Here is a 23,663-nt window from a genome sequence, read left to right as displayed (position 1 = left end):
TCACTGGATTTTTTTTTTCTCCTTTCAACAGGCTTTCTCTGGAAAGAGAAGCCACTTTTCAGCCTAAACATTTACTGTTTGGACAGCTTAAGAGCGATCCTATTTTTCCCATGATCAAGATACGGTGTCTCGGAATTGGTGGGGAAGCACTGTTCATGTACACTTGCATCCTTCTGTCCACAGTTCTGTAGGCAATAAATAAATTGTTTGATCTTCTTAGTCTGAAAAATATGTTTATTTTGCAGGTGAATCATTCAGTGATGCAGGTAATGATTTTGTAAACTAATTATATACTAATAACCCTTTATGATATTTTCATTTCAGTAATGAGAAATTTAGGAATATGTTTTACTGTAATTCAAATTAAAAACTTTTTCTCCACTAGTATTCTATAATAAACATTACACATTGGTCTTGATTTCCTATACAATATTGAATTTAATTTGGTCACATTATATCTAATACATTTCAGTAAGACAAGGAAGAAATATTGTAGGCATTTGCTCAAAATGACATAATAAAATAATCTTTATTCCACAGAGGGAGACATTCTAAACACTGGTACAACAGAAAAACTTTCTGAGAGTAATGAATTTACAAATGAACTTCCATCTCAAGTTACTCAAAGGTCTGACTATGTATCCTTTCTTTCATTAAATGTATATAAGTTATATTACAAAGCCTAAACATTCATATTAAACTAATATTAAGTGCTTTAATACTTCTTAAATTTGCTTAATTATCATAGTCAAGTACAAAATTACTTTTCAAGCAGCTGAAAATTTGAAAATGTCCAGCCATCTTAAGGTGTTTGTAAGAGGTGGTGGCAACCGGTCGTGGTGCCAGGAGCAATTATGTTGGTGCTGGCCCCCTCCAGCTTAACACCATCCTGCTAGATCAGGTACAGTTTGCAGATAATGCAGTTGATGCTGACAGACTGTACATGATTTCCTGTTTCTGTGATGATGCTCAAAATTTGGCTGCTCTGATGGCCAGCTCTCAACCATGCACATCAGAGTCACATTTAGCTCTATTGTCTGTGAAATGGCATCCACAAATACCTGGGTCCCCCAGCACAGGAGGCGCTGGTAGCTACAGTGGCAGATGTTTCTGGGATCCTGTCCTTATCTCTTAGTGCATGGGAAGGGAGAGATAAAACATGTATTCTACCTGTTTAGATGAACTGCATGTTTATATTGAGACTGCTGCTTGGTTCTGAAGATGATACACAAGAGTAGTGCTTGAAACGAGCATTGTGCACCATATTAATTACCCAAAGCCATCACCTGTATAATCATATCTGATGCCATTGGGCCACCTTGCTTGTCTTATGTGCTGTAATGGTAGTTGTCTTACTGCTAATTGGTAGCACAGTTTGCTTATTACTGCTGGCATTGCTGCTTTTTATCCAACAGGAGCAGGGGTAGGACTGATCTCTGCTGTTCTACTGGCTAGGCTGAGATTATAAAAAAATCACAGTTCATTTCTCAGAACATTTGAAGTTTTGATCCAGGCTCAAACATGAGTATTTTGTTTGTTTTGTTCCAAAGTCAGAACACTTTAAATGGCTGTTTCAAGCTCAAAATGTGTTGACATTGGAATGCTTCTCATACTTCCAATGATTATTTGTAAGACTGATCACTAATTTATAAGCTATGATTTTAGGAAACCAGTTTTATATCTGAGCTGTATCACAATATTTCTAAGTTTTGGTTTACTCCAAATTTTCTCATGTTTATAATTGTTATATAATTAGACCTGAATAGAACTAATTATACCAAATGATTAGAGCAAATAAGAATATTAACTGCATGCATATACAGTATGTATACTACCCCTATAGGGTAGAAAAGTTATTCTTCTTTACACCCTGGATGCTCTTTTATTTGAAAAGTTATTATTTCCCAAAATAGCAGTACAGTGCCTCTTCCAGAGAGTACTTATATTCATGCAGACAGGAATGTAAATTTTCTGTTTATAGCAATGGAGAAAGATTTTCCATATGTTCAACTGAATCAGCATTTGGCAATATCTACAAACCTGCCAACATTTTTTTTTTTTTTTTTGCCCTTGGGGGTTTTAAAGGTCTGAAAGTTTTGTGGGAGGTTAAGGATTTGCAACCACTTCAATTATTCTCCTGAAATTCAGCCATTTTGGCAGTGCAGTCTCAGGAGTCAGGATTGGATGCTACTCATGGTACTTCACCTCTGCAGTAACTGCAGGACTCTTGTGGTCCGTAAACCCATGTCTATAAATAGTGTATAGCCTGTTTAGATCAATAGCAACAAGTGAAAACTTAATTACAAGTTTAGGATTGAATCAGAATCTAAACTCGTTTGGATAGATTACAGTTGAAAGCTGTATAATGCAGCTGTTTTATTCCATGCATGCTTAATTTAAAAAGATGCATTAGTATCTGAAATTAAAGATATGTGCTGAAGATGTTTGAAAATGTTAAAATTGATTGGTGTTTACTATTAAAACAATTTCTTCCATACTTAACAGAAGGTTACCACGACCCAGCAGTGCACGACCAGCTCCACCCCGTATAAAACGACAAGAAAGTACAGAGATTTTAATCCCAGAAAGGTAGGGATAAAGTATGAATAATGAAAAATTCTTAATACTACTGATATACTGTTCCATAATATATCCAATTAGAAAACACAATCCAGTTTCCATTATTAAAAACAATCAGTGTCCAGTAATCTGTTAAAAAGACTGTCCTTTCTACTATTTTTCTGATTGTTTGGAATTTTCTAATACATGCTATTTGCAGACAGGATCAACAAAATATGTATTACAGTTTGTTTGCCTTTTCTATTTCTTTGGTTATTCAGCATGATAATATCCAAAGAAAGGTTAGTAATGGTAATTATTATAGCAAATAATGAAGACAATGATTAAACCCTAAAATTGTCTATACCATAAATATATTTATAAACATAAACATAATAAAGACAAACATTTTATAACATAAATATTTGCTGCAAAATTGTGTATCTAAAGATTAATCTCCCCCAACTTGATGCCCTTCAAATATGTTCATGCTGCAACTTATGCTGCTGGAAATTCTGAGTTGGAATCTCAACACATCTAGATTACTCATTACTGTACCTTCAATTACAAAAGGTCCCAGTAACTTTGTTTATTTAATATATTTAGAAGGGTATTACATTATGAAGCTACAAGAATACTTTCTGCTAAAGCCTCAGTAAAAGACAGTCTGCTTTTTTTTTTTTTTTGTAAACACAGTCTTGTTTTGCCTTTTGTCTGGATTGTGTCTTTTATTACTTCAGATGAAATAAACAGTTATTTGAAAATATACCTACATAGGCCACATTTCTGCATAATTAAGGCAGGGGTGGACAGCCTGAGGCCCCAGTGCCACATGTAGTTTCTGAATTCCCTTTTTGCAGCTCCTCATCCCCCCTCCAACCAGAATTGCCATTGGTAGTGTAGTTTACTTCCACTTTAAGTCTCTTTTATATATATATATATATATATATATATATATATATATATAAAATAAACAAACAGACAAACAAAAACTATAATATAAACTTTAAAATAAGCTTGATATAGTTTAAAAAAGAAATACTTTAACCCCCTAAGGAAAAAAATCCAGGGAAAAATCCAGAAAATCTTATTCCTACCACACATGTAACATAGTTTTACCCACTTTTCATCATTGAAAAGGGTCCTGACTGTGACCCTCAAGTGTACTGCCTGTCTATTGGCAAGGTTGCCTATCTCTGCTTTAAGCTATAATCTAAATAAGTGAATATGGAGATCAAGCAGAAGTTGGTCTCCCAAGCTTTATAGGTGGGAAAAGCAGTGTGCTGAGAAGTTGTGTATGATTAACTGTGGGTTGAAAATATCTGTCCTTCTAAATGACAAGTGCTATGAGCTGACAGCTATATGCTAATTAGCTGATTGCTTATTTTGTGTGATTGAGTTATTCATGCTTAGCAAGCAGTTGCTGCCTCACCAGGAGGACCAGATTTCCAGAGGCAAGCTCATGGCTTCTCCAACACAGCCTGTTTACTGCAGTGTAAAAGTGCCCCATTTAGCATTTGCCAAAAACATGTCCTCACAACAGAGCTTCAATCTTGTAGGCAGCCTGCTGCTGGGGCAAGCTGAAACTACTCCAAGATATCTGGCATCAAAGGTGTGTATTCCTGGAAAAATGGAAGACCTCTCATCTGGACAATCCATGGTGTAGCAAGGAGATGAGAAATGTGAGAGATTGTGGGAAAGCTGGGAAAGTAACATGAGGAATATTAGAAATAGAACAGCCAAGAGATAAACAGAGTTTGTTAGTAGATTATCTCATAAATGGCAGCTCAGTCCAGGTGCAAAAACCCTGGGAAAAAAAGATCCAAATTGTTCAAAGAAACTCCACCTTAATAAGCTTATTAATACACGAGGCCTGGAAGTTCCTATTGCAGTTTCCAAGATTCTATATGTTACAATCTTAGCATTAAAACACCTTATAGAAGTCTGTGTAATTTTGCTTCCTTGTTTTTTTTAATAATAATTTTATTAGAGTTTACAAATATAAAGGACTAATACAAACTAAAGAAAATGTAAAAAAGAAAAAGAAAAATAGAAGTGCAAAGAGATAGATAAAAGAAAACGAGAATATATAAAAGATGACGCCCCCTCCTCCAGACGTATAAACCATTTCAGTAACTTAACACCTTCTCTAGTATTTCAATAAAGAAAAAGATCTCTTCTTCCCATAACTCATCCCTTATCAATAATGAAAGTATAAAAACTCATCATTCAATCCTAATCAGCAAAAGTCTATTAAGAGCTACCAAAAATAGTAACATATGTATTTTAACCTTAATAAAAAAAATCCATTTTGTAATCCCACTTGCCACTTTCTCTAAGTAAAGCAAAAGAAATTTCTCCTCATTTATAAACAAATCCTTAAAACCCTGTCATTCAATCCTGGTAAAAAAAAACCCTCCCATTGATAGCTACCAGAAACCACGATATATATTTTAACCATAGTCAAATAAGTTCACTTTGTAAACCTCCTGTTTACTTTTAAAAAGCTGGATTTTTAATACTGTCACATAGTGTACCACAGGTTCATCTTTTATCTGTCTCCTTTCAGGAACAATTTCAGTAGTTTCTCTTTGTCTCCCTTAAGAAACAGCTTCATTGGTTTAACACAATCCTTTTGTAAATCCCAAATAAGAAGGCTTTCCAAGTCACTCTTCTGATTTATTATTTATATATCCCTTTTAATTATTATAACATCAGCTGGTTTCATTTGTAAATCCATTTTAGCATCTTTTACTCTGGCATTTTTAAATCCATTTTCAAATCCACAGCATCTTTTGCCATATCACTTTTATAATTCAGCACTCCAAATCCATCTCAAATCAACCTCAATCTCTGTTTTGTCCAATAAAATCTGTTGTTCTTCTGTATCCTCTGTTATAGTATCAGACAAACTTGTAAGTAATTTCTGAGTACATTGTTCCCAAACAGCCTTAATTTCTTTTATAGTCAAATAATATTGCTCCAAAGGGTTTTCTCCTTTAATTGTAATCATTTGTTCTCTCTGGTTCCTTCTAGACAACTTTCAAGTCCCCTCTTATCATCTGTTTATTTTCCAGTCAACAGAACTTTCCCATGGGAGGATTTCTTACAATTAATTTCAGAAACTTCATATATTCTTTTGTAAATTTTTAAACACCCCACAAGAAATATTCTTTCAAGTCCATTTAGCCCCTTAACTTTTGAAAATCCACTTTCTTGTCACTCTTTTGATGTTTCCAAAAAATAAATCTTTTCTTTTTAATCTTTACGCTTACATAAAGCTTCTTTCATCCAGGGTTGAAGGAGATTCTCCCAGCATAATAAAACTTGCCCTTTGGAAGGTTCTTAACTTCTAAGAAATCAGTCAAAAGCAGCTTGCTAAAGTAATTAAGAGGAAGTAGGCAAACCCAGTGTCTCTTTGAAGGGCGCTGAACAGTGGCTTAGGCACAATGTTTTTTTCCCCCAACTCCCGGAACCTCAAACCAGTTGGAGATCACTATTTTACTATCTCTTCACAGGGAGATTCTATATGGAGCAAACTTGTTGGCAATCCTTGTCCTCTCCTTAATCCAGAAAGTGATTTTGAGGAGCCTGTCTCTTCACCAGCTCCTCTTTTTGCCATGGTTGTCAGCTCCACAAAAGTCCCTGCTGGTCACTGCTGTCAGTATAGGCTCTCCAGTATTGTTTTGAGAGTAAAGGAGAGCAGAGTCCCAGTTTCTGTAGCTACTTCCTTTTCTTCTCCTTTTTAATGTATGCAATTGAAAGTGTAATGGAAAGGATTTGGAAAGGCTACTTTTGTAGCCTTCAGTGCATGGACTTCTCTTCCCAGTGGCAGTTGCTCTTGGGAAAGCCCTCACAGATTGTTCTTTGAGAAAGTTCACTCCATTATAGAATGTAACCTGATATAGATACATCTTCAATATGTAGCCACATTTTTTCCCTTTCCTTTTTTTTTTCGCGGGGGTGGGGAGGATCAGAGCTATATATTCTGTGATTCAACATAGGGACCAGTAAAATGATTTCTCTAACTCTAGCTCTTCAACAATACTTATCAAGCAAGGAGTGCCAGGAACAACACAAAGGAACTTCCAGATAGCAGCATAGCATAGCCTCATTCTGGTTGTGCATTAAGAATAGGCTGTGGAACCAATATGATTTATGGCACCAAAGCAGCTGTATAGATGAGCCCTGAGTGAGCAAACAGAAGTTGTCATTGGGTTCTGCAGGGGAAGATCAGTGCTGCTAGTTACCCACTTGGTCTGCAATAAGACCATGTTCTGACATGGTGCTAAGCAAGCAGGCCAACTTGATCTGTATTACTGAAGCCTGGCAGGTTGAAGATGGGGATGTAGCCCTATCTAAAATTCTCGTAGCTGGGTTCCAAGTTCCGGCCACAATGTCAAGGCTAGAGAAGAGAGGTGGTACCAGTCACGCTAGGTAAGACCAGACCAGGAAATCAACTCCACAGGAAAGCTAAGACTACCTTTATTGAGATTGGCTATAATAACAATCATTGCAAGTCTGATTGTGCTCCCTTTTATACTCTGCTGAATCAGGATGGCGTCTGCCTGAGCTGTTTCCAAATGTTACCTTGTTTCTCTGGAGTTAAAAAATGTTTCAGCCCCTTTTGCCTAGGTAATGGTTCTTGCATATTTTTGTCAAGGTCATCTTCCTTATTCCTTACAGGTAGCCGTGATTGTGCAATGAGACTCTTGAAACATTGCTTGGGGGCTGATTGGTTACAAATGTGGACTCCTTGGGGTTCTCTGAGCTTGGTTCTCTTCTTGCAAATGTTTCATAACCCGGCTAGGTAACATCTTCAGTGCTAAAATGGGACGGGGTTTGCTCTCTGTTTATATACTGTGGCATGCTGATGGGGGTGGAGGTTTTGTTTTGCTCCTCTGGTAGTTCCTTGATTAGCATATGTTTACTGCTTGATTGTGTGCCTGGTGGTAACCTTTGCTTATCTGGGTGATGATTGCTGGTGAGGTGATCTTCTGGTCTTTTGTCTCTTTTGAATGCTGTTTATCTCTATGTGTCTGTTACTTGCTGCCTTGTCTGAATACCAAGCTTCCAAGAATTCTCTTGCATTTTTGGATTTAGCTTGGTCTAAAATGCTGACAGTTTCCCAGTTAAAACTATGGTTAAGTCTGTCCATGTGTTGTGAGATTAAGGAGTTTTCATCATGTCTTCTGACTGCTAGTTGGTGTTCGTGGATGCGCTCTGCCAGTCTTCTGCCTGTCTGTCCTACATAGTGTTTGTTACGGTCCTTACACTGTATGTTGTAGATGACTCCTGTTTTTTCTTCTTGTGCTACTGGGTCTTTTGGTTTACTTAAGATATTTTGGAGTGATCTTGTTAGTTTGTGTGCTACAGAGATGCCATGTGGTTGTAATAGTCTGTTGGTGGTTTCTGAGATGTTTCTGATGTATGGCAGTGTGATCCTTTTCCTAGCTTGTAGTAGGTTGAGTGGTCAGGCACTTTTTGATACAGTTGCATGGATATCCATTTTGTTGGAAGATGTTGTATAGGTGGTCTTTTTCCTTTTTCTGCTGTTTTGGGTTGCTGCAATGCGTTTGTGCTCACTTGAATAATGTTCTTACACAGCTCCTCTTGTGGGAGGTTGGGTTGTTACTTTGGTAATGGAGTACTTGATTGGTGTGGGTTGTCTTCTGATAAACTTGGGTTTCTAATTTACTATTGTTTCCTCTGCTGATGAGGATATCCAGGAAGGGTAGCACATTGTTGTTTTCTTCCTCATTGTTGAATTTTATTCCTTTGAAGATGTTGTTGATGGTTTCATGTGTCTTCTCTAGTTGTTTCTTTTTTATTATGACAAATGTGTCATGCCACTGTGATCTGGCCTTTCTTAGTTAAATCGTTGAGGGTTCTCTTGATTAGGTTGTCTAGTTTCTGTATTGGGTTGGTGCTAACAGGGCTGTAAGTTTCTTTGTCCTCTAATAACTTTTTGTAGGTATTGTGATTTATCCAGTAATATCTGTGGTGCGGCCTTTGTGTGCTGGGAGGATGATGATGGTTTGGTCCTTCCTTAGGCTATTGAGGGCTGCTCTGTCCTCTGCTTTGAGTTGGTGTTGATATCGTGTTTTTCTGATCTGTGGTATGATTGTCTGCCTTATGTTTTCTTGGGTCTCTGGGTTGAGTCCTGTCATTTTGAATGCTCCTTCTAGGGCTGCGCAGAAATCTAGTTGACTGACTGACCATGTTATAGTAGAGGCCTTTCTGGAGGAAATTGTGTTCTGCAGTGAATAGTGGCTGGCTAGACACGTTGATTACCCATTCTGGTTCGGGTATCTCTTTGTTTCCAGGGTTTAATTTGAGTAGTTTAGTTTGAAGTTTAGTTTTTCTTTTCTCTGCTTGTCTTCTGGATGTGTTCTGGATGGTGATAGTCAGTATCTTAGTATGCTCTGGGATCATGGTCAGGTCTAGTTGTCCCTTGAGGTTGTCTATTGTTTGCTGCTACTTGTTCAGTCTGTGGTGTGCATCCATGATCATTAGTCTTACCATTTTGTGGCCGTTTTGTTGTGCTAACTTCCATCCAGCTGTGCTCTTTATTGGGGGTTTGTATCTGACGCTGGTGGTAGGGTATGCTGTCTTAGGCATTGGTTACAAATGTCTTTGCATGGAATTGGATTCACTCTGACAAGCTTGGGCTGCTGCTGGTGTAATTACTGTCCAGCTATCTTGTGGCTCTGCACAAACTCTGTGATCTCATTTTGGGGCTGGTATTGGAATTCCACAGGCTGCTTGTGCCATGGTATTTCAGCCTCCATTGCCCTAAGGGGATAATCTGATGTAACGCATGGTGTTCATGAGCTTATCTCAAGAAGCATGGCCCCAGTTCACTTAGAAGGACAAACACTGGTCTTTACTTTGAAGCAGATGAGAAGCTGGAGCACTAACAGCTCTCCTGTGGTCAGATCACTTCCTTGTGAAACTAGTTCACAAAACCCTGAATCTCTGCAAGGGTGGAGATCCAATTAGAATTATTGTCTCCAAGTGTCTGATGGTTTCAGAAGGTTTCCAGATATTTCTTAGGAACTTTCCCCCCAAATTCTCTCTCTTCTCTGGTTGACCTGTTGAATACAGAGTTGGTCAGGGGATTTGATCTAGAATCTTGCTAGAAACCTAGCAAGATTTCTGCCCAGTCATAGACCCTAGGTAGCTCTCAATTTACTGAGGACCTGAGGGGAATGAAGCAACTGAAAAGACACTTAGAGTAACAGTGGCAAAAGACCAAAGTGGACCCAACTAAACACTTGTAAGAACTAATATTCAAGACTACACAACGGCAATAAGAGTGGCAATGCATCAATTCTTCTCTCTGCTTATTGTGCCTACACAGTCCTGCCCAGCAATTCTGTTCATGATTGCCCCTTTGTTGGGGAAAGATGGATAGAACAAAGCACCAACAATCATGCCAGATGAAATTTGGAATTTGTGGAAAGTCACCATATCCACTCAAAATTGAACACTAGTTAGGCAGAGTCCATGAATGAACTGGTGAATGAACCAGCATCTTGTGTGTAATCTGGGATTTCTTTGAGCTTATAGAACTTGATGAAATAGATAGAAGCCTCCATGGCTTGAACTCCACCAGCAGTGGAATTGACTCATGTCCTGGTTCCTTTGGTTGCCATGCAGGATGTGAATGGTTGGTTCTAGGAGGTAATCAGTGATCTTTAGGGGAGGGGATTATGCTGTTTACCTTGAAACAAGTAATGGTGTGCCCTCTCCTGAAGAAGCCTTCCCTGGTTCTGACCATTTTAGATAACTGTTGTCCAGTCTCCATCCTTCCTTTTTTACAGAAGGTTTTTGAGAAGGTGGTGGAGAGACTGTCAATTCTCTAAGGTAGATCAATTCATGGAACAGACAACGTAAGGACTTCTGGAATTCTATTGTTATAGCATAAAATAACACAAATTTGACTCCTGCCAGAGTTTCCCTCTGCCCCCTCCTATACCAAACAGAATCAAGGCAAGGTTCTTTTGTGTTTCTCCCTCGCACCTTTCCCAGTTGTTGTTTATTTTCTCTTAATGATTCTTTCATTCCTTCATAAAGATTATCTCCATAATCCTCTACTATAGGGGATTTTACGTGAAACAGATTATCCAGATTCTTTACAGTCAGGATTCAGGTTCAGTCATGGTACAGAAATGAAAAACAGAAAACTTCAGTGGATGATCTTAATTAATCCCAATATTTCTCCGCTATTATTGCATCCACCCTGTTTAAGATCACTCGATCTCTTTTGGGAAAGGAGGACCCAGTGGCCCACCTGCCTGGCTGCACTGAGTTTCTGGGCATCTGGAGGATAAAATCGCTCGGATCCATTCCCAGTTAGATGCCAAATGTGGGGCATTGCCTTAGGAGATGCCTGGGGATCGTGCTTACCCTGTTATCTGGGAACAGTTTGATCCTGTTGGGACCGAGGATGTGGACAGGGTCCTCCGGTCTATAAATGCCACCATACCCTTCCTGGCAGGTTAAGGCAGCTCAGGAGGTGACATGTGGGTGGGTCCAGGCAATGGTAAATTCATCCTTGAGAGAGGGAGCATTTCTGGCTGCCTTTAAAGAGCCATTGGTGCATCCCCTCCTCAAGAAACCATCACTGGATCCTACCATATTGGACAACTTTCATCCAGTCTCCCACCTCCCCTTTTTAAGGAAGGTGGTTAAGAAGATGGTGGCATTGCAGCTCCAGAGGATCCTGGAGGAAACAGATTATCTGGACCTTTTTCAGTTGGGTTTCAGGCCCAGATATGGGATGGAAACAGCATTGGTCGCACTCTTGGATGATCTCTGGTGGGAACAGGATGGGAGTAGTGCATCCATCTTTGCTCTTACTGACCTCTCAGTGGCTTTCAATACCATCAACCATGGTATCCGTTTGGGTCAGCTTGGGGAGTTGGGGGTGGGTGGTGCAGTTTTCTGCTGGTTTGCCTCCTTCCTTCAAGGCCAGTCTCAATCAGTGTTGATAAGGAGTGAGAGGTCCAGTCTGTGGCCCCTCCTTTGTGAGGTGCCTTACCATCTACATAAAACCACTGGGTAAGATCATCCGCCACCATGGGATGAGATATCATCAATATGCAGATGATACCCAATTATACATCTCCATCCTGGGTGATTTGAGTGATGCTGTGACCTCCCTTGGCTGTGGGGGTCTGGATGGGATGCAACAGGCTTCAGCTGTGAACCTTGGTAAGACAGAGTGGCTGTGGGTTGGGGGCTCCTCTGTATCCAGAAGTTTACCATCTTTGGCTCTGGATGGGGTGGCACTGTCCCAGCCGGACCTGGTGCAGAATCTGGGGGTCTTCCTGGATTCACGATTCCTGCTTGAGGAGCAGGTGGCAGTTGTGGCCAGGAGGACCTTTGCTCAACTTTGTGTTGTGTGCCAGTTATGCCCTTTCCTGGATTGGGAGCCCCTCCAGTCAGTCACTCATGCCCTAGTCATCTCCTGTATAGACTTTTGCAATGTGCTCTACATGGGGCTACCCTTGAAGAGTATCCAGAAGCTACAGCTGGTACAAAATGCAGCCACGCAGGTAATTTTGGGTGCTCCAAGGATATCACATAACACCTTTGCTGCAGGAGCTGCATTGGGTGCCAGTTTCCTTCTGGGTCCAATTCAAGGTATTGGTTATCACTTTTAAAGCCCTGCATGGCATGGGACCAGGTTACCTGAGGGACTGTCTCATCCCCATTACACCCAGTCAGGCAGAGAAGATATGTTGCAGACCCTGTCTGCAAACGAAAGTTGACTGGCGGGGCCCAGAAGGAGAGCCTTCTCTGCTGTTGCTCCCACTCTATTGAACACTTTTCCCCCAGAGGTGAGGTGGGCACCCACTCTCCTGGCCTTCTGGAAAGGTCTGAAGACCTGGCTCTGCCAACTCGTGTGGGGCAAGAGGGGATATCACCAGCCCTGGGGGTGGCTAGCACCTTGAAGACGCTCCCTGAATCTATTTATTATTTATATAGGAAGCCTTTTTGTAATGTATTTTAATTCATATTTATTCTATTTCAATTAATATTTATTCTTTTTACTGTAAACCACCCAGAGTCACTCTGCAATGAGATGGGTGGTGACAAATTTGAAATATAAATAAATAAGTAAATTGGGGCTTTCATTAAGACCTACAGGTGAAACTCGAAAAATTAGAATATCGTGCAAATGTTCATTTATGTCAGTAAGGCAACTCAAAAGATGAAACTAATATATGAGATAGACGCATTACATGCAAAGCGAGATATGTCAAGCCTTACTTTGGTATAATTGTGATGATTATGGCGTACAGCTTATGAAAACCCCAAATTCACAATCTCAGAAAATTAGAATAGTGTGAAAAGGTTCAATATTCTAGGCTCAAAGTGTCCCACTCTAATCAGCTAATGAATCCATAACACCTGCAAAGGGTTCCTGAGCCTTTAAATGGTCTCTCAGGCTGGTTCAGTAGGAATCACAAGCATGGGAAAGACTGCTGACCTGACAGTTGTGCAGAAAACCATCATTGACACCCTCCATAAGGAAGGAAAGCCCCAAAAAGTAATTGCAAAAGAAGTTGGATGTTCCCAAAGTGCTGTATCAAAGCACATCAATAGAAGGTTATGTGGAAGGGAAAAGTGTGGAAGAAAAAGGTGCACAAGCAGCAGGGATGACCGCAGTCTGGAGAGGATTGTCAGGAAAAGGCCATTCAAAAGTGTTGGGGACTTTCACAAGGAGTGGACTGAGGCTGGAGTTAGTGCATCAAGAGCCACCACACACAGACGGATCCTGGACATGGGCTTCAAATGTCGTATTCCTCTTGTCAAGCCGCTCCTGAACAACAAACAACGCCAGAAGCGTCTTACCTGGGCTACAGAAAAAAAGAACTGGTCTGTTGCCCAGTGGTCCAAAGTCCTCTTTTCTGATGAGAGCAACTTTTGCATCTCATTTGGGAACCAAGGACCCAGAGTCTGGAGGAAGAATGGAGAGGCACACAATGCACAATGCTTGAAGTCCAGTGTGAAGTTTCCACAGTCTGTGTTGATTTGGGGAGCCATGTCATCTGCTGGTGTTGGTCCACTGTGCTTCATTAAGTCCAGGGTCAATGCAGCCGTCTACCAAGAGGTTTTGGAGCACTTCATGCTTCCTTCCACAGACAAGCTTTATGGGGATGCTGACTTCATTTTCCAGCAGGACTTGGCCCCTGTCCACACTGCCAAAAGTACCAAAACCTGGTTCAATGACCATGGGATTACTGTGCTTGATTGGCCAGCAAACTCAGCTGACCTGAACCCCATAGAGAATCTATGGGACATTGCCAAGAGAAAGATGAGGGACATGAGACCGAACAATGCAGCAGAGTTGAAGGCCGCTATTGAAGCATCCTGGTCTTCCATAACACCTCAGCAGTGCCACAGGCTGATAGCATCCATGCCACGCCGCATTGTGGCAGTCATTGCTGCAAAAGGGGTCCAAACCAAGTACTGAGTACATATGCATGCTTATACTTTGCAGAGGTCCGATATTCTATTTCCAATCCTTGTGTTATTGATGTCATGTAATATTCTAATTTTCTGAGATTGTGAATTTGGGGTTTTCATAAGCTGTACGCCATAATCATCACAATTATACCAAAGTAAGGCTTGACATATCTCGCTTTGCATGTAATGCGTCTATCTCATATATTGGTTTCACCTTTTGAGTTGCCTTACTTAAATGAACTTACTTAAATGAACATTTGCACGATATTCTAATTTTTCGAGTTTCACCTGTAGAGTAGGTTCCTCTTCATCCTTTTAGATCTCAGCAACATTTGATAATGCCAGCCTTCAGGCTCATCTGCAAGGGTTGGGGGCACCATTTTATGGTGTTTGATTAGGAGGTCTTTAAATACATTGCAGTGAATAGGGAAGTTCAAAACCCAGCTATAAAAACTACTGACTGAGGTCTCACAGTGAGGTGAGAACTAGAAGACCAGTTGGAATTAAACTTACTACATTTCTTAATAAAAATGCAAAGAGGTTAGTAATTGGAACATAAAGCTCACGCTTTTGATGTCATTCCACAAGTGCTCAAAGCTTATGAAAAATAGGGTTTGAATATTAATAATCTAGTAGATATAGTTCTCATGATCATCAGTCAATGGATGAAATTCAGTGAGACACTAAAATGATATCTCATTTCAGAGATATCATTGGGGGGAGGGAGTGGTAAGTTCCATAAATGAGTCCTGCCTTTTTCAAAGCAAATTCTCAGATTGCAAATAACTACTGCAGTACAAAATTACAACCCCACTCCCTCTTTAGGGAGGAGGTCTTGGGGCTTCTAGTATGAGGTCCAGGCAAATTAGCATCTACAGCTCTCTAGTCTGACAGCACAAATAAATAAGAAACGAAGAAGTACCATCTATAGCATCTATAGGAAAGAGGGTGTAGTTTTGTTCTCTGTAGTGCTTGAACAAGAACCAATGGCTGGAAGCCTTACAGAGAAATATCCAAACTTAAGAGTGATTTCCTGACCATGAGAGCTGTTAAGCAGTGGAACAGCCTGCCTCCTGGAGTCATAGATGCTCCATCATTGGAGGGTTTCAAACAAAGGTTGGACAGCCATTTGTCTGGCATAGTCTCAGGATTCCTGTCCTGAGCGGGGAGTTCAATTAGAAGACCCCCAAGATCCTTTCTAACACTTTGATTCTATTATTATAATTCCAGATTGTGTGAATCCCAAATACCCATCTTACTGTAGTTCAGTCCCTTTTCTTCCCAAGGCTAATGGACTACTGGAAAACTTGAGCTTTTCAGCTGCTAAACAAAATCTCTTATCATTATCCTTAGCAACTCCATCTCCACCTGTTCATCATCTACATGATTAAATGGCAGCTGTGAATGTGTTTTAGTTTTGGTTCATTTGTCACCTCCCATTTCTGCTGCTTGACTATGCTTTGCAGGCCTAATTTCATTTTCTCCATGACTACTATCTTGGTCCTGCACAAAGATGCTTCCATCTGCAGTTGGAAAGCACATTTCAGATATTACAGGTTGAGGTCTCTGGTCATTTATGGAGTGTTTTACATCAGTGCAGTTAAGCTTCTAGCAATATGGAGAGCACTCTTCTTTCAAAGTAGTACCAGGGAGAATAGTAGGATTGGACAGTGCCCCTTTTTTTTAGTTTAAAAAAGCTAGGTGGACCTTGGACCCGATAGTATTGGGTAATTTTTGTCCCGTCTCCAACCTCACCATCTTGAGAAAGATTGTTGGGAGGTGGTTGGGCTGCATCTTCAAGGCCCATGGAGGAAGCAGGTTATTGGACCCCTTTTAATCAGGTGTCAAACCTGGTTGTAGTACTGAGATGGTATTGATCACACTTGTTAATTTCTGGAGGGTCCAGGTGCATCCATCCTGAACCTCCTTGAACTCACAGCAGCCTTTGATATCACTGACTATGATATTCTTCTGGACGGACTTAGGTGTTTGGGAGTGGGAAGCATGATGTTATAGTGGTTCTCCTCCCTTCTCCAGGGTTGGTTCCAGTCAGTGTTAGCGTGAAGAAGAAGTCCAGTCTTAAATTCCTAATGTGCAAAGGATTCTATAAGGCTCTACTTTCTTCCTGCTCCCATTTAACATCTACATGAGGCAGATGGGTGAGCTTATCCGACAACACAAGGTTAGATAATATCAGTATACTGATAATACCCAATTATACATCTCCACCTCAGGCCAGCTGATCCCATCAAGGTGTGTTCTCAATATCTGGAGGCTGTAGAGGCCTCAGTAGGGAGGAACAGGGTCAGGGTCAACCTTGGTAAGACTAAGTGGCTGTGGATTTTGGGATCTCCTTAAGCTGGGGATTTGCTATCTGTGGCTCTGAATGGGGTAGTAGTCCCCAAACAGTTGGTGCACAATTTGGGGATCCTACTAGACCCTCAGCTCCTGATATAGATTTAGATACATATATATATTTAAAGATTTTTACATAAGTGAAAGATAAACTTGAAAATACATAAAGGAAAGTTAAGAAAAAGATAAATGAAAAGGTGCAAGAAACAGTATAGATAGAAAAAGAAAAAAGAAAAATAATTAAAGAAACGACTTCCGATCTTCTTTACAGCAGTTACAAACTTCTTATCCCTCCTCCCTCTTTAAGTTTACATTACATAGTTCCCTTCTATCCCACATTCAACCCTTTTTAATCAGCAAATCCAGAAATCACCATTTCATTTTTTCCATTTTCAGCAAATGTCCATAAATGGTTTCCAGTCTTTCATAAAAGTACTTAATTGTTTTATCCCTGATCAAACAGGTCAATTTTGCTATTTCTGCAAATTCCACCATCTTCACAATCCAGTCCTCCATTGTGGGTGTTTCAGTGTTTCTCCATCATTATGCATATTATAAACTTGCTGCAGTTACCATATACAAAACCAGTATTCTATGAGTCTTTCCTAATTGGCTCTCAATAAGTCCCAATAAAAAAAGTTCTGGTTTCATCTGAATATTGATCTTTAAAATTCTTTGTATCATTGAATATATTTGTATCCAATATTTTTTTGTTTTTTCACAAGTCCACCATGCATGGTAAAATGTCACTTCATGTTTTTCGCATTTCCAACATTGACTAGAAGTATCTTTATACATCTTAGATAATTTCTCTAGTGTCATATACCAACGGTATACCAATGGAACTTTTTATAAAAGTTCTTTCTCAAATTATAACACAGTGTGAATTTTAGTCCTTCATTCCCATTGAGCCAATATACAGATATTATAATCAAAAGCCCATTTTATCATGCACTCTTTTAACTTGTTCTTTTTCCCTTTCAAATCTCAAAAAAAGTTTATACAAGCTTTTTATACAAATCACATGTTAATCATTTGTACATAATTCAATTTCAAATTCTGTGTTGTGTTGCTTAATTCCAGTTACCTTTTTGTCTATATTAAATCTTTCTCTTAATTGTGCATATGAAAACCATTGAAAATGAAATCCCTCTGCTGTCAATTGTTCCCTTAACTTCATCTTAAGTTCTCCCTGTTCCTATACTACCAAATCATTTTTCTTTGCCCACATTTTCTTTTCTATAGAACGCTTCTTGTGCTGAAGACTCTTAGCTCCTGCTCAAAGAGCAGGTGGCAACCATGGCTAGAAGGGCCTTTGCACAGTTCCATCTTGTGCACCAACTACATCCAATCCCTGGACCAGAAGACCCTGCTCACAGTCACTCATACCTTGGTTACTCCCATTTAAACTATTGCAAAGTGGAGTAGTTTGTACATGGAGCTACCCTTTAAAACCACTTGGAAGTTGTACTGGTCCAGAATGTAGTTATGAGTGTGCCTCCATTCACCCATGTAACTCTGCTACTCTGCAAGTTGCACTAACTCCTAGCAGACTTCCAGGTCCAATTCAGAGTATTGCTTATCACCTATAAATGATTCATGGTATAGGGTTGGATTACAGGTTACAGTACAGTATTTTATTTTCAAATCATTCTGTGGGTCAAAAAGTATAATTCATTCTCATTTTAACTAACAATGTAGGCTGTATTAGATAGTTTATCATCTTTCTATCAAAGTATTACAATAAAAATATTAGCAAAACATAGAACGTAGTTAACAGATTAATAGTATATCTGAATATCAATATACCATCTTTACCTTATCTGTGACAGTAAAGAAATGGAAATGAACTTTCCATTGGGAAGCTAAATACTTCTTTACAAACTTCCTTTCATTAGCATTAGTGAATTCTTTGGAAATAACCTGGAAGGTTCACATATTGTATATGCTTTCCAATTTTCATGTTTGAGATTACTATTTTTTTAGATTGATCATTTAACTTAATAAGGATGGCATCCCATTGCTATGCTTTCATCTCAAAGTTCTTTGGTACCCTTTCTAGCATGCAAGGTTCTTCGCAAAAGTGATTGCATCTTTTTGTGTTTTCCACTTACCATAATGACCCATTTTATATATTCAGATTGGTAATTCACTTAACAGTATTTCATAAGGGAACTTCTTACCTGGGATTCCTCAGTAGCCCTCCCTATTTATAAAATATATAATAATAAAATATAAGCTGACTAGATTTAAGAAGTAATGTAAATCTGCCATTTCTATTTTATAACTCATAACATCATAGTTCCTCTGTTGGGTACTTTTGGATGCAATACTTTGCATCTCCATCTTTAAGTATATTTATTAGTTTTATCAACCTGTGACTAGTTAATTTTGAAGCTGTCAGAAACATAGTAACTTGTGTAGTTTTTATTTACAAAGTTACAAGAATACTACCAGCCCCATGTTGATGGAGTGGAGTCCTTGGGGTCCTCTGAGCTTGATTGTTTCCTTGCAAATATTTGATTACCTGGCTAGGTAACATCTTCAGTGAATTCAGTGAATTAACTGTATGATTCTAGGGCTGCTAGCATTTTGCTGGCATCTGCTTGCACAAGGTGAGGGTCATTCAAGGCAGGTAGAAAGCTATCATATCCAGTGGTAGTAGCAGACAGAAGACTCAGAAACAGTGAAAAAATAAGAATTTGGTTTAGTTTGACTCATCTACTTTAGGGATGTAGATCTTCCTTTGCCAGATGGAAAATACATTATTTGAGAATAAAATAATATGTTTTGAATTTCTCTCTAATTTCCATTTTAGGGTGTTGAATCCTTGAATTTTACAGCTTTTTAGAAATAGCCTAATTTTGGCTGTTTTAAGTAGATTTATTTTCTACTTTAAAAATGACTATCCATGACAATTTAATACCTGAATTATTGTTCTATCCTTATTTTCTTATAGAAATGGCAGTGCCAAAATAGTATCAAATGTTATTATAGACAAAGAAGAAGAAGAGGATGACCAGTTTGTAGTGGAAGCAGAACAGCAGCTACCTGAAATAACAGAGCTAACAATGGTTGGTTAATGTGCTTTCTCATTTAAATATGAAAACGTTAATGTGTTGTCCACTGTTTGCTCTCTCATTTTCTTTGTGGGATTTCAGTAGGTTGCTTCCCACTTAATTATTTAAGTCTAGCCCTTGAATGATGAGGACTAGAAATTGAGACATTTTCTAGTCTTGGTTAACATAAGATAGAATATTTGCAGCTATCTTTAGAATGGTATATACAGTGGGGCAAAAAAGTATTTAGTCAGCCACCAATTGTGCAAGTTCTCCCACTTAAAAAGATGAGAGAGGCCTGTAATTTTCATCATAGGTATACCTCAACTATGAGAGACAAAATGGGGGGGGAAATCCAGAAAATCACATTGTCTGATTTTTAAAGAATTTATTTGCAAATCATGGTGGAAAATAAGTATTTGGTCAATATCAAAAGTTCATCTCAATACTTTGTTATATATTCTTTGTTGGCAATGACAGAGGTCAAACGTTTTCTGTAAGTCTTCACAAGGTTTTGACACACTGTTGCTGGTATTTTGGCCCATTCCTCCATGCAGATCTCCTCTAGAGCAGGGATGTTTTGGGGCTGTCGCTGGGCAACACGGACTTTCACCTCCCTCCAAAGTTTTTTCCATGGGGTTGAGATCTGGAGACTGGCTAGGCCACTCCAGGACCTTGAAATGTTTCTTACGAAGCCACTCCTTCGTTGCCCAGGCGGTGTGTTTGGGATCATTGTCATGCTGAAAGACCCAGCCACATTTCATCTTCAATGCCCTTGCTGATGGAAGGAGGTGTTCACTCAAAATCTCACGATACATGGCCCCATTCATTCTTTCCTTTACACTGATCAGTTGTCCTGGTCCCTTTGCAGAAAAACAGCCCCAAAGCATGATGTTTCCACCCCCATGCTTCACAGTAGGTATGGTGTTCTTTGGATGCAACTCAGCATTCTCTCTCCTCCAAACACGACAAGTTGAGTTTAGACCAAAACATTCTACTTCGGTTTCATCTGACCATATGACATTCTCCCAATCCTCTTCTGGATCATCCAAATACTCTCTAGCAAACTTCAGACGGGCCCGGACATCTACTGGCTTAAGCAGGGGGACATGTCTGGCACTGCAGGATTTGAGTCCCTGGTGACATAGGTACCCTGGTGATGGTAGCCTTTGTTACTTTGGTCCCAGCTCTCTGCAGGTCATTCACTAGCTCCCCCCGTGTGGTTCTGGGATTTTTGCTCACCGTTCTTGTGATCATTTTGACCCCACGGGGTGAGATCTTGCATGGAGCCCCAGATCAAGGGAGATTATCAGTGGTCTTGTATGTCTTCCATTTTCTAATTATTGCTCCCACAGATGATTTCTTCACACCAAGCTGCTTGCCTATTGCAGATTCAGTCTTCCCAGCCTGGTGCAGGTCTACAATTTTGTTTCTGATGTCCTTCAACAGCTCTTTGGTCTTGGCCATAGTGGAGTTTGGAGTGTGACTGTTTGAGGTTGTGGACAGGTGTCTTTTATACTGATAGCAAGGTCAAACAGGTGCCATTACTACAGGTAACGAGTGGAGGACAGAGGAGCCTCTTAAAGAAGTAGTTACAGGTCTGTGAGAGCCAGACATCTTGCTTGTTTGTAGGTGACCAAATACTTATTTTCCACCATGATTTGCAAATAAATTCTTTAAAAATCAAGCAATGTGATTTTCTGGATTTTTTTTCTCATTTTGTCTCTCATAGTTGAGGTATACCTATGATGAAAATTACAGGTCTCTCTCATCTTTTTAAGTGGGAGAACTTGCACAATTGGTGGCTGACTAAATACTTTTTTGCCCCACTGTATACCTAACCTTAAGAACTCAGAGCAGAGAGATATGGATGTTACATTGTGTCATGTCTCCATGTACAAGGAGACCTAGGTTTGAACCAGATAAAAAGATCTATGTTCATCTGAAGAGTTCCAAAGAGGACAAAATTGGTCACATACTACCTTCTGGTGATCAGTTTAAGTAAAAAATTGTAACTTCTTGTTCATGACAAATATAAGAAACATATTAGGCTGGTCTGTCCTCAGAATTTGATGAATATCTGAAGTCCATGGGAGATTTTCTTGCTGAAACTTCTATAAAAACCTTCACCTACTTGTGAAATACAGAGATGACCTGGTGATTGATCCCAAGTACCCTTATCCTTTTGATCAGTCTCCTTTTCACCATGGTACATAGTTAGATTGAGGGCAACTAAAGGGAGGATGGTTTGAAGTCAAATGGAGCAAAAACATTGCCGCAGTGGCTCTTAAAAGTTTGTGAACCCTACTGAATTCTCAATAATTCTCAATATTTCTGCATAAATATGACCTAAAATGTGATCTGTTCTCCACACAAGACCTAGAACCAGATAAAGAGAAGCTAATTAAACAAATGAGTCAAAAACATTATACTTGTTCATTTATTTATTGAAGAAAATAATCCAAAGCTATATATTTGTTTGTGGCAAAAGTATGTGAACATCTAGGATTATCACTTTCATTTGAAGGGGAAATTAGAGTCAGATGTTTCAGTCAATGGGATGATAATCAGGTGTGAGTATGGCAACTGGCAACCAAATTTTTTTAAACTATCTATCTGGAAAAATGCCTTTTTTCAAATGTTAAGATGCCAGTTATTAAGGTCATCTTCAGAGATTTTTTTCCAGATGCTGTTCTCCCCAGTGATGTGAGGAGCAGCTACATAGAAAGCTTCCTCTGTAATGGAGTTTGCTGTACAGAATGCTCACCCGAGCGTGATATGCCCGATATCTTTGCTAAGACCTACCACTTCCAGGAGATTTGTTTTATTAATCAATATTTGTTTATTCTGTTTGTATTACTGACTTTTAATTTATCAATTTATATGAGCTTTATTATTGCCTTAGTTTCTGCTGTTTTGTTTTTATTGGTGTATTTGTTGGTATATAAATGCTTTCATAGCAAACAATATATGAAGAAATGATGGAACAGAATCTAGTACTGTATTTGCACAGATGAAAGCAATGGCTACTCATAGAACAGAAGGTGGAGTGATTTCCCTTTTATACTGTAACATTGGACACATTCTTAAAATCTGCTCTAAAAGATTCACAATGAAGAGAGTTAGGGGAAGTTATTTTCTGCAGATTGGCAATTGCATAATTTTGGATTTTACCTGTTGAATGCATAGTAACAATTGGAGACAACACCCTTAAACTTGAATAATTCTATCAAATTTTGCTAGATTATGTTGTGAAGCTGTCAATTTAATATCATAGAGATCTAGTGCAAAATGATAACAATATTTGGCTTTCATCTGATTATTTCATCTGATTACCAGAAAGAATAATGGCTTTGTAAAATACGACATTGAAGTGATAATTTAGTTTTATTTTGTTCAAAGGGTAAGAGAGAGGCAGTTCCAAGTATTACTGATTTTGAACTATCAAATATTAAAACACATGCAATCTATTAATCATGATAATGGAAATCTTTCTGTCTACTCTAATTCAGGAGGCAACAGTAGAGCTTGAAGGAGATGAGAAGCATGGTAAGTATTTTGTTCAAAAATCTTTTTCTGTGCTTTTATGTGTTCATTTTCACTCACCTATCATATAACTAGATTTCAGAAAACAGAACTGGCTTGAAAGTCATCTTTTCTCTAGTTCTGCCTTTTCCTACTTTTGATGAAGTTCCTTAGATACTGTCACTATTTAGTTTTTTGTTCTCCTCTTTCCCCTATTTAAGGGTGATATTACTTGATCCAGTTTTTGCTTCTTTGTTTGTCAGCTCTTCCCTTCCATCGCAGCCTAGTAAAAATAGTTATTCTCCTGATTTCTGTGGATTACACTTATAGATTGGCATCTGTATAGAACACATTCCAGCTAAACCAAAAGGAAAGTAGCCCTTCCTGTTTTATCTTCCTACATAACTGTAGTCCAGTTGTTCTTTCTCTCCCACTCTCCCACCTTAGAAGAAGCATTCCCCAAAATGTGCTTCTTCTAACTCCCTTTCTTCTTTCCCTAAAAAGATCTCTACTGTTTTCCAGCCATGTCCCTTTTTAATATCCCCATTGTGAGAATAAAGTTTTTATCCTGGAGAAGGCCACTATATCAAATCCTGTATTTATTGCCAGAACTTCATACCACAGGTGTGCAGAAACCACTCCTCTCACTTGCTCTTTGGGAGCAAGCCTGAGAGCAGCAACAAC

The 23,663-nt window shown here is 39.1% G+C and overlaps 1 protein-coding gene across 4 annotated transcripts in view; it reads left to right on the top strand.

The window, feature by feature from the left end:
* Positions 1-23,663, top strand: part of IFT54 (intraflagellar transport 54) — an 89,849-nt gene that overhangs the window by 52,492 nt on the left and 13,694 nt on the right. For all 4 annotated transcript variants that reach the window (XM_088135530.1, XM_025170985.2, XM_088135531.1 and 1 more), the window contains 5 exons: positions 246-266; positions 541-628; positions 2,506-2,589; positions 19,355-19,469; positions 22,967-23,003. In XM_088135530.1, coding sequence (XP_087991656.1) covers positions 246-266; positions 541-628; positions 2,506-2,589; positions 19,355-19,469; positions 22,967-23,003 — 345 coding nt within the window. The remainder of the gene's footprint in view (positions 1-245; positions 267-540; positions 629-2,505; positions 2,590-19,354; positions 19,470-22,966; positions 23,004-23,663) is intronic.

The sequence above is a fragment of the Python bivittatus genome, unplaced genomic scaffold (genome assembly GCF_059951505.1).
Source record: "Python bivittatus isolate LINGU-HERP-01145 unplaced genomic scaffold, Pbiv_v1 ctg000200_np1212, whole genome shotgun sequence".
NCBI classification, from domain to species: Eukaryota; Metazoa; Chordata; class Lepidosauria; order Squamata; family Pythonidae; genus Python; species Python bivittatus.
Note: the sequence above shows the minus strand (reverse complement) of the source record. Positions and strands in the feature narration are given on the sequence as shown.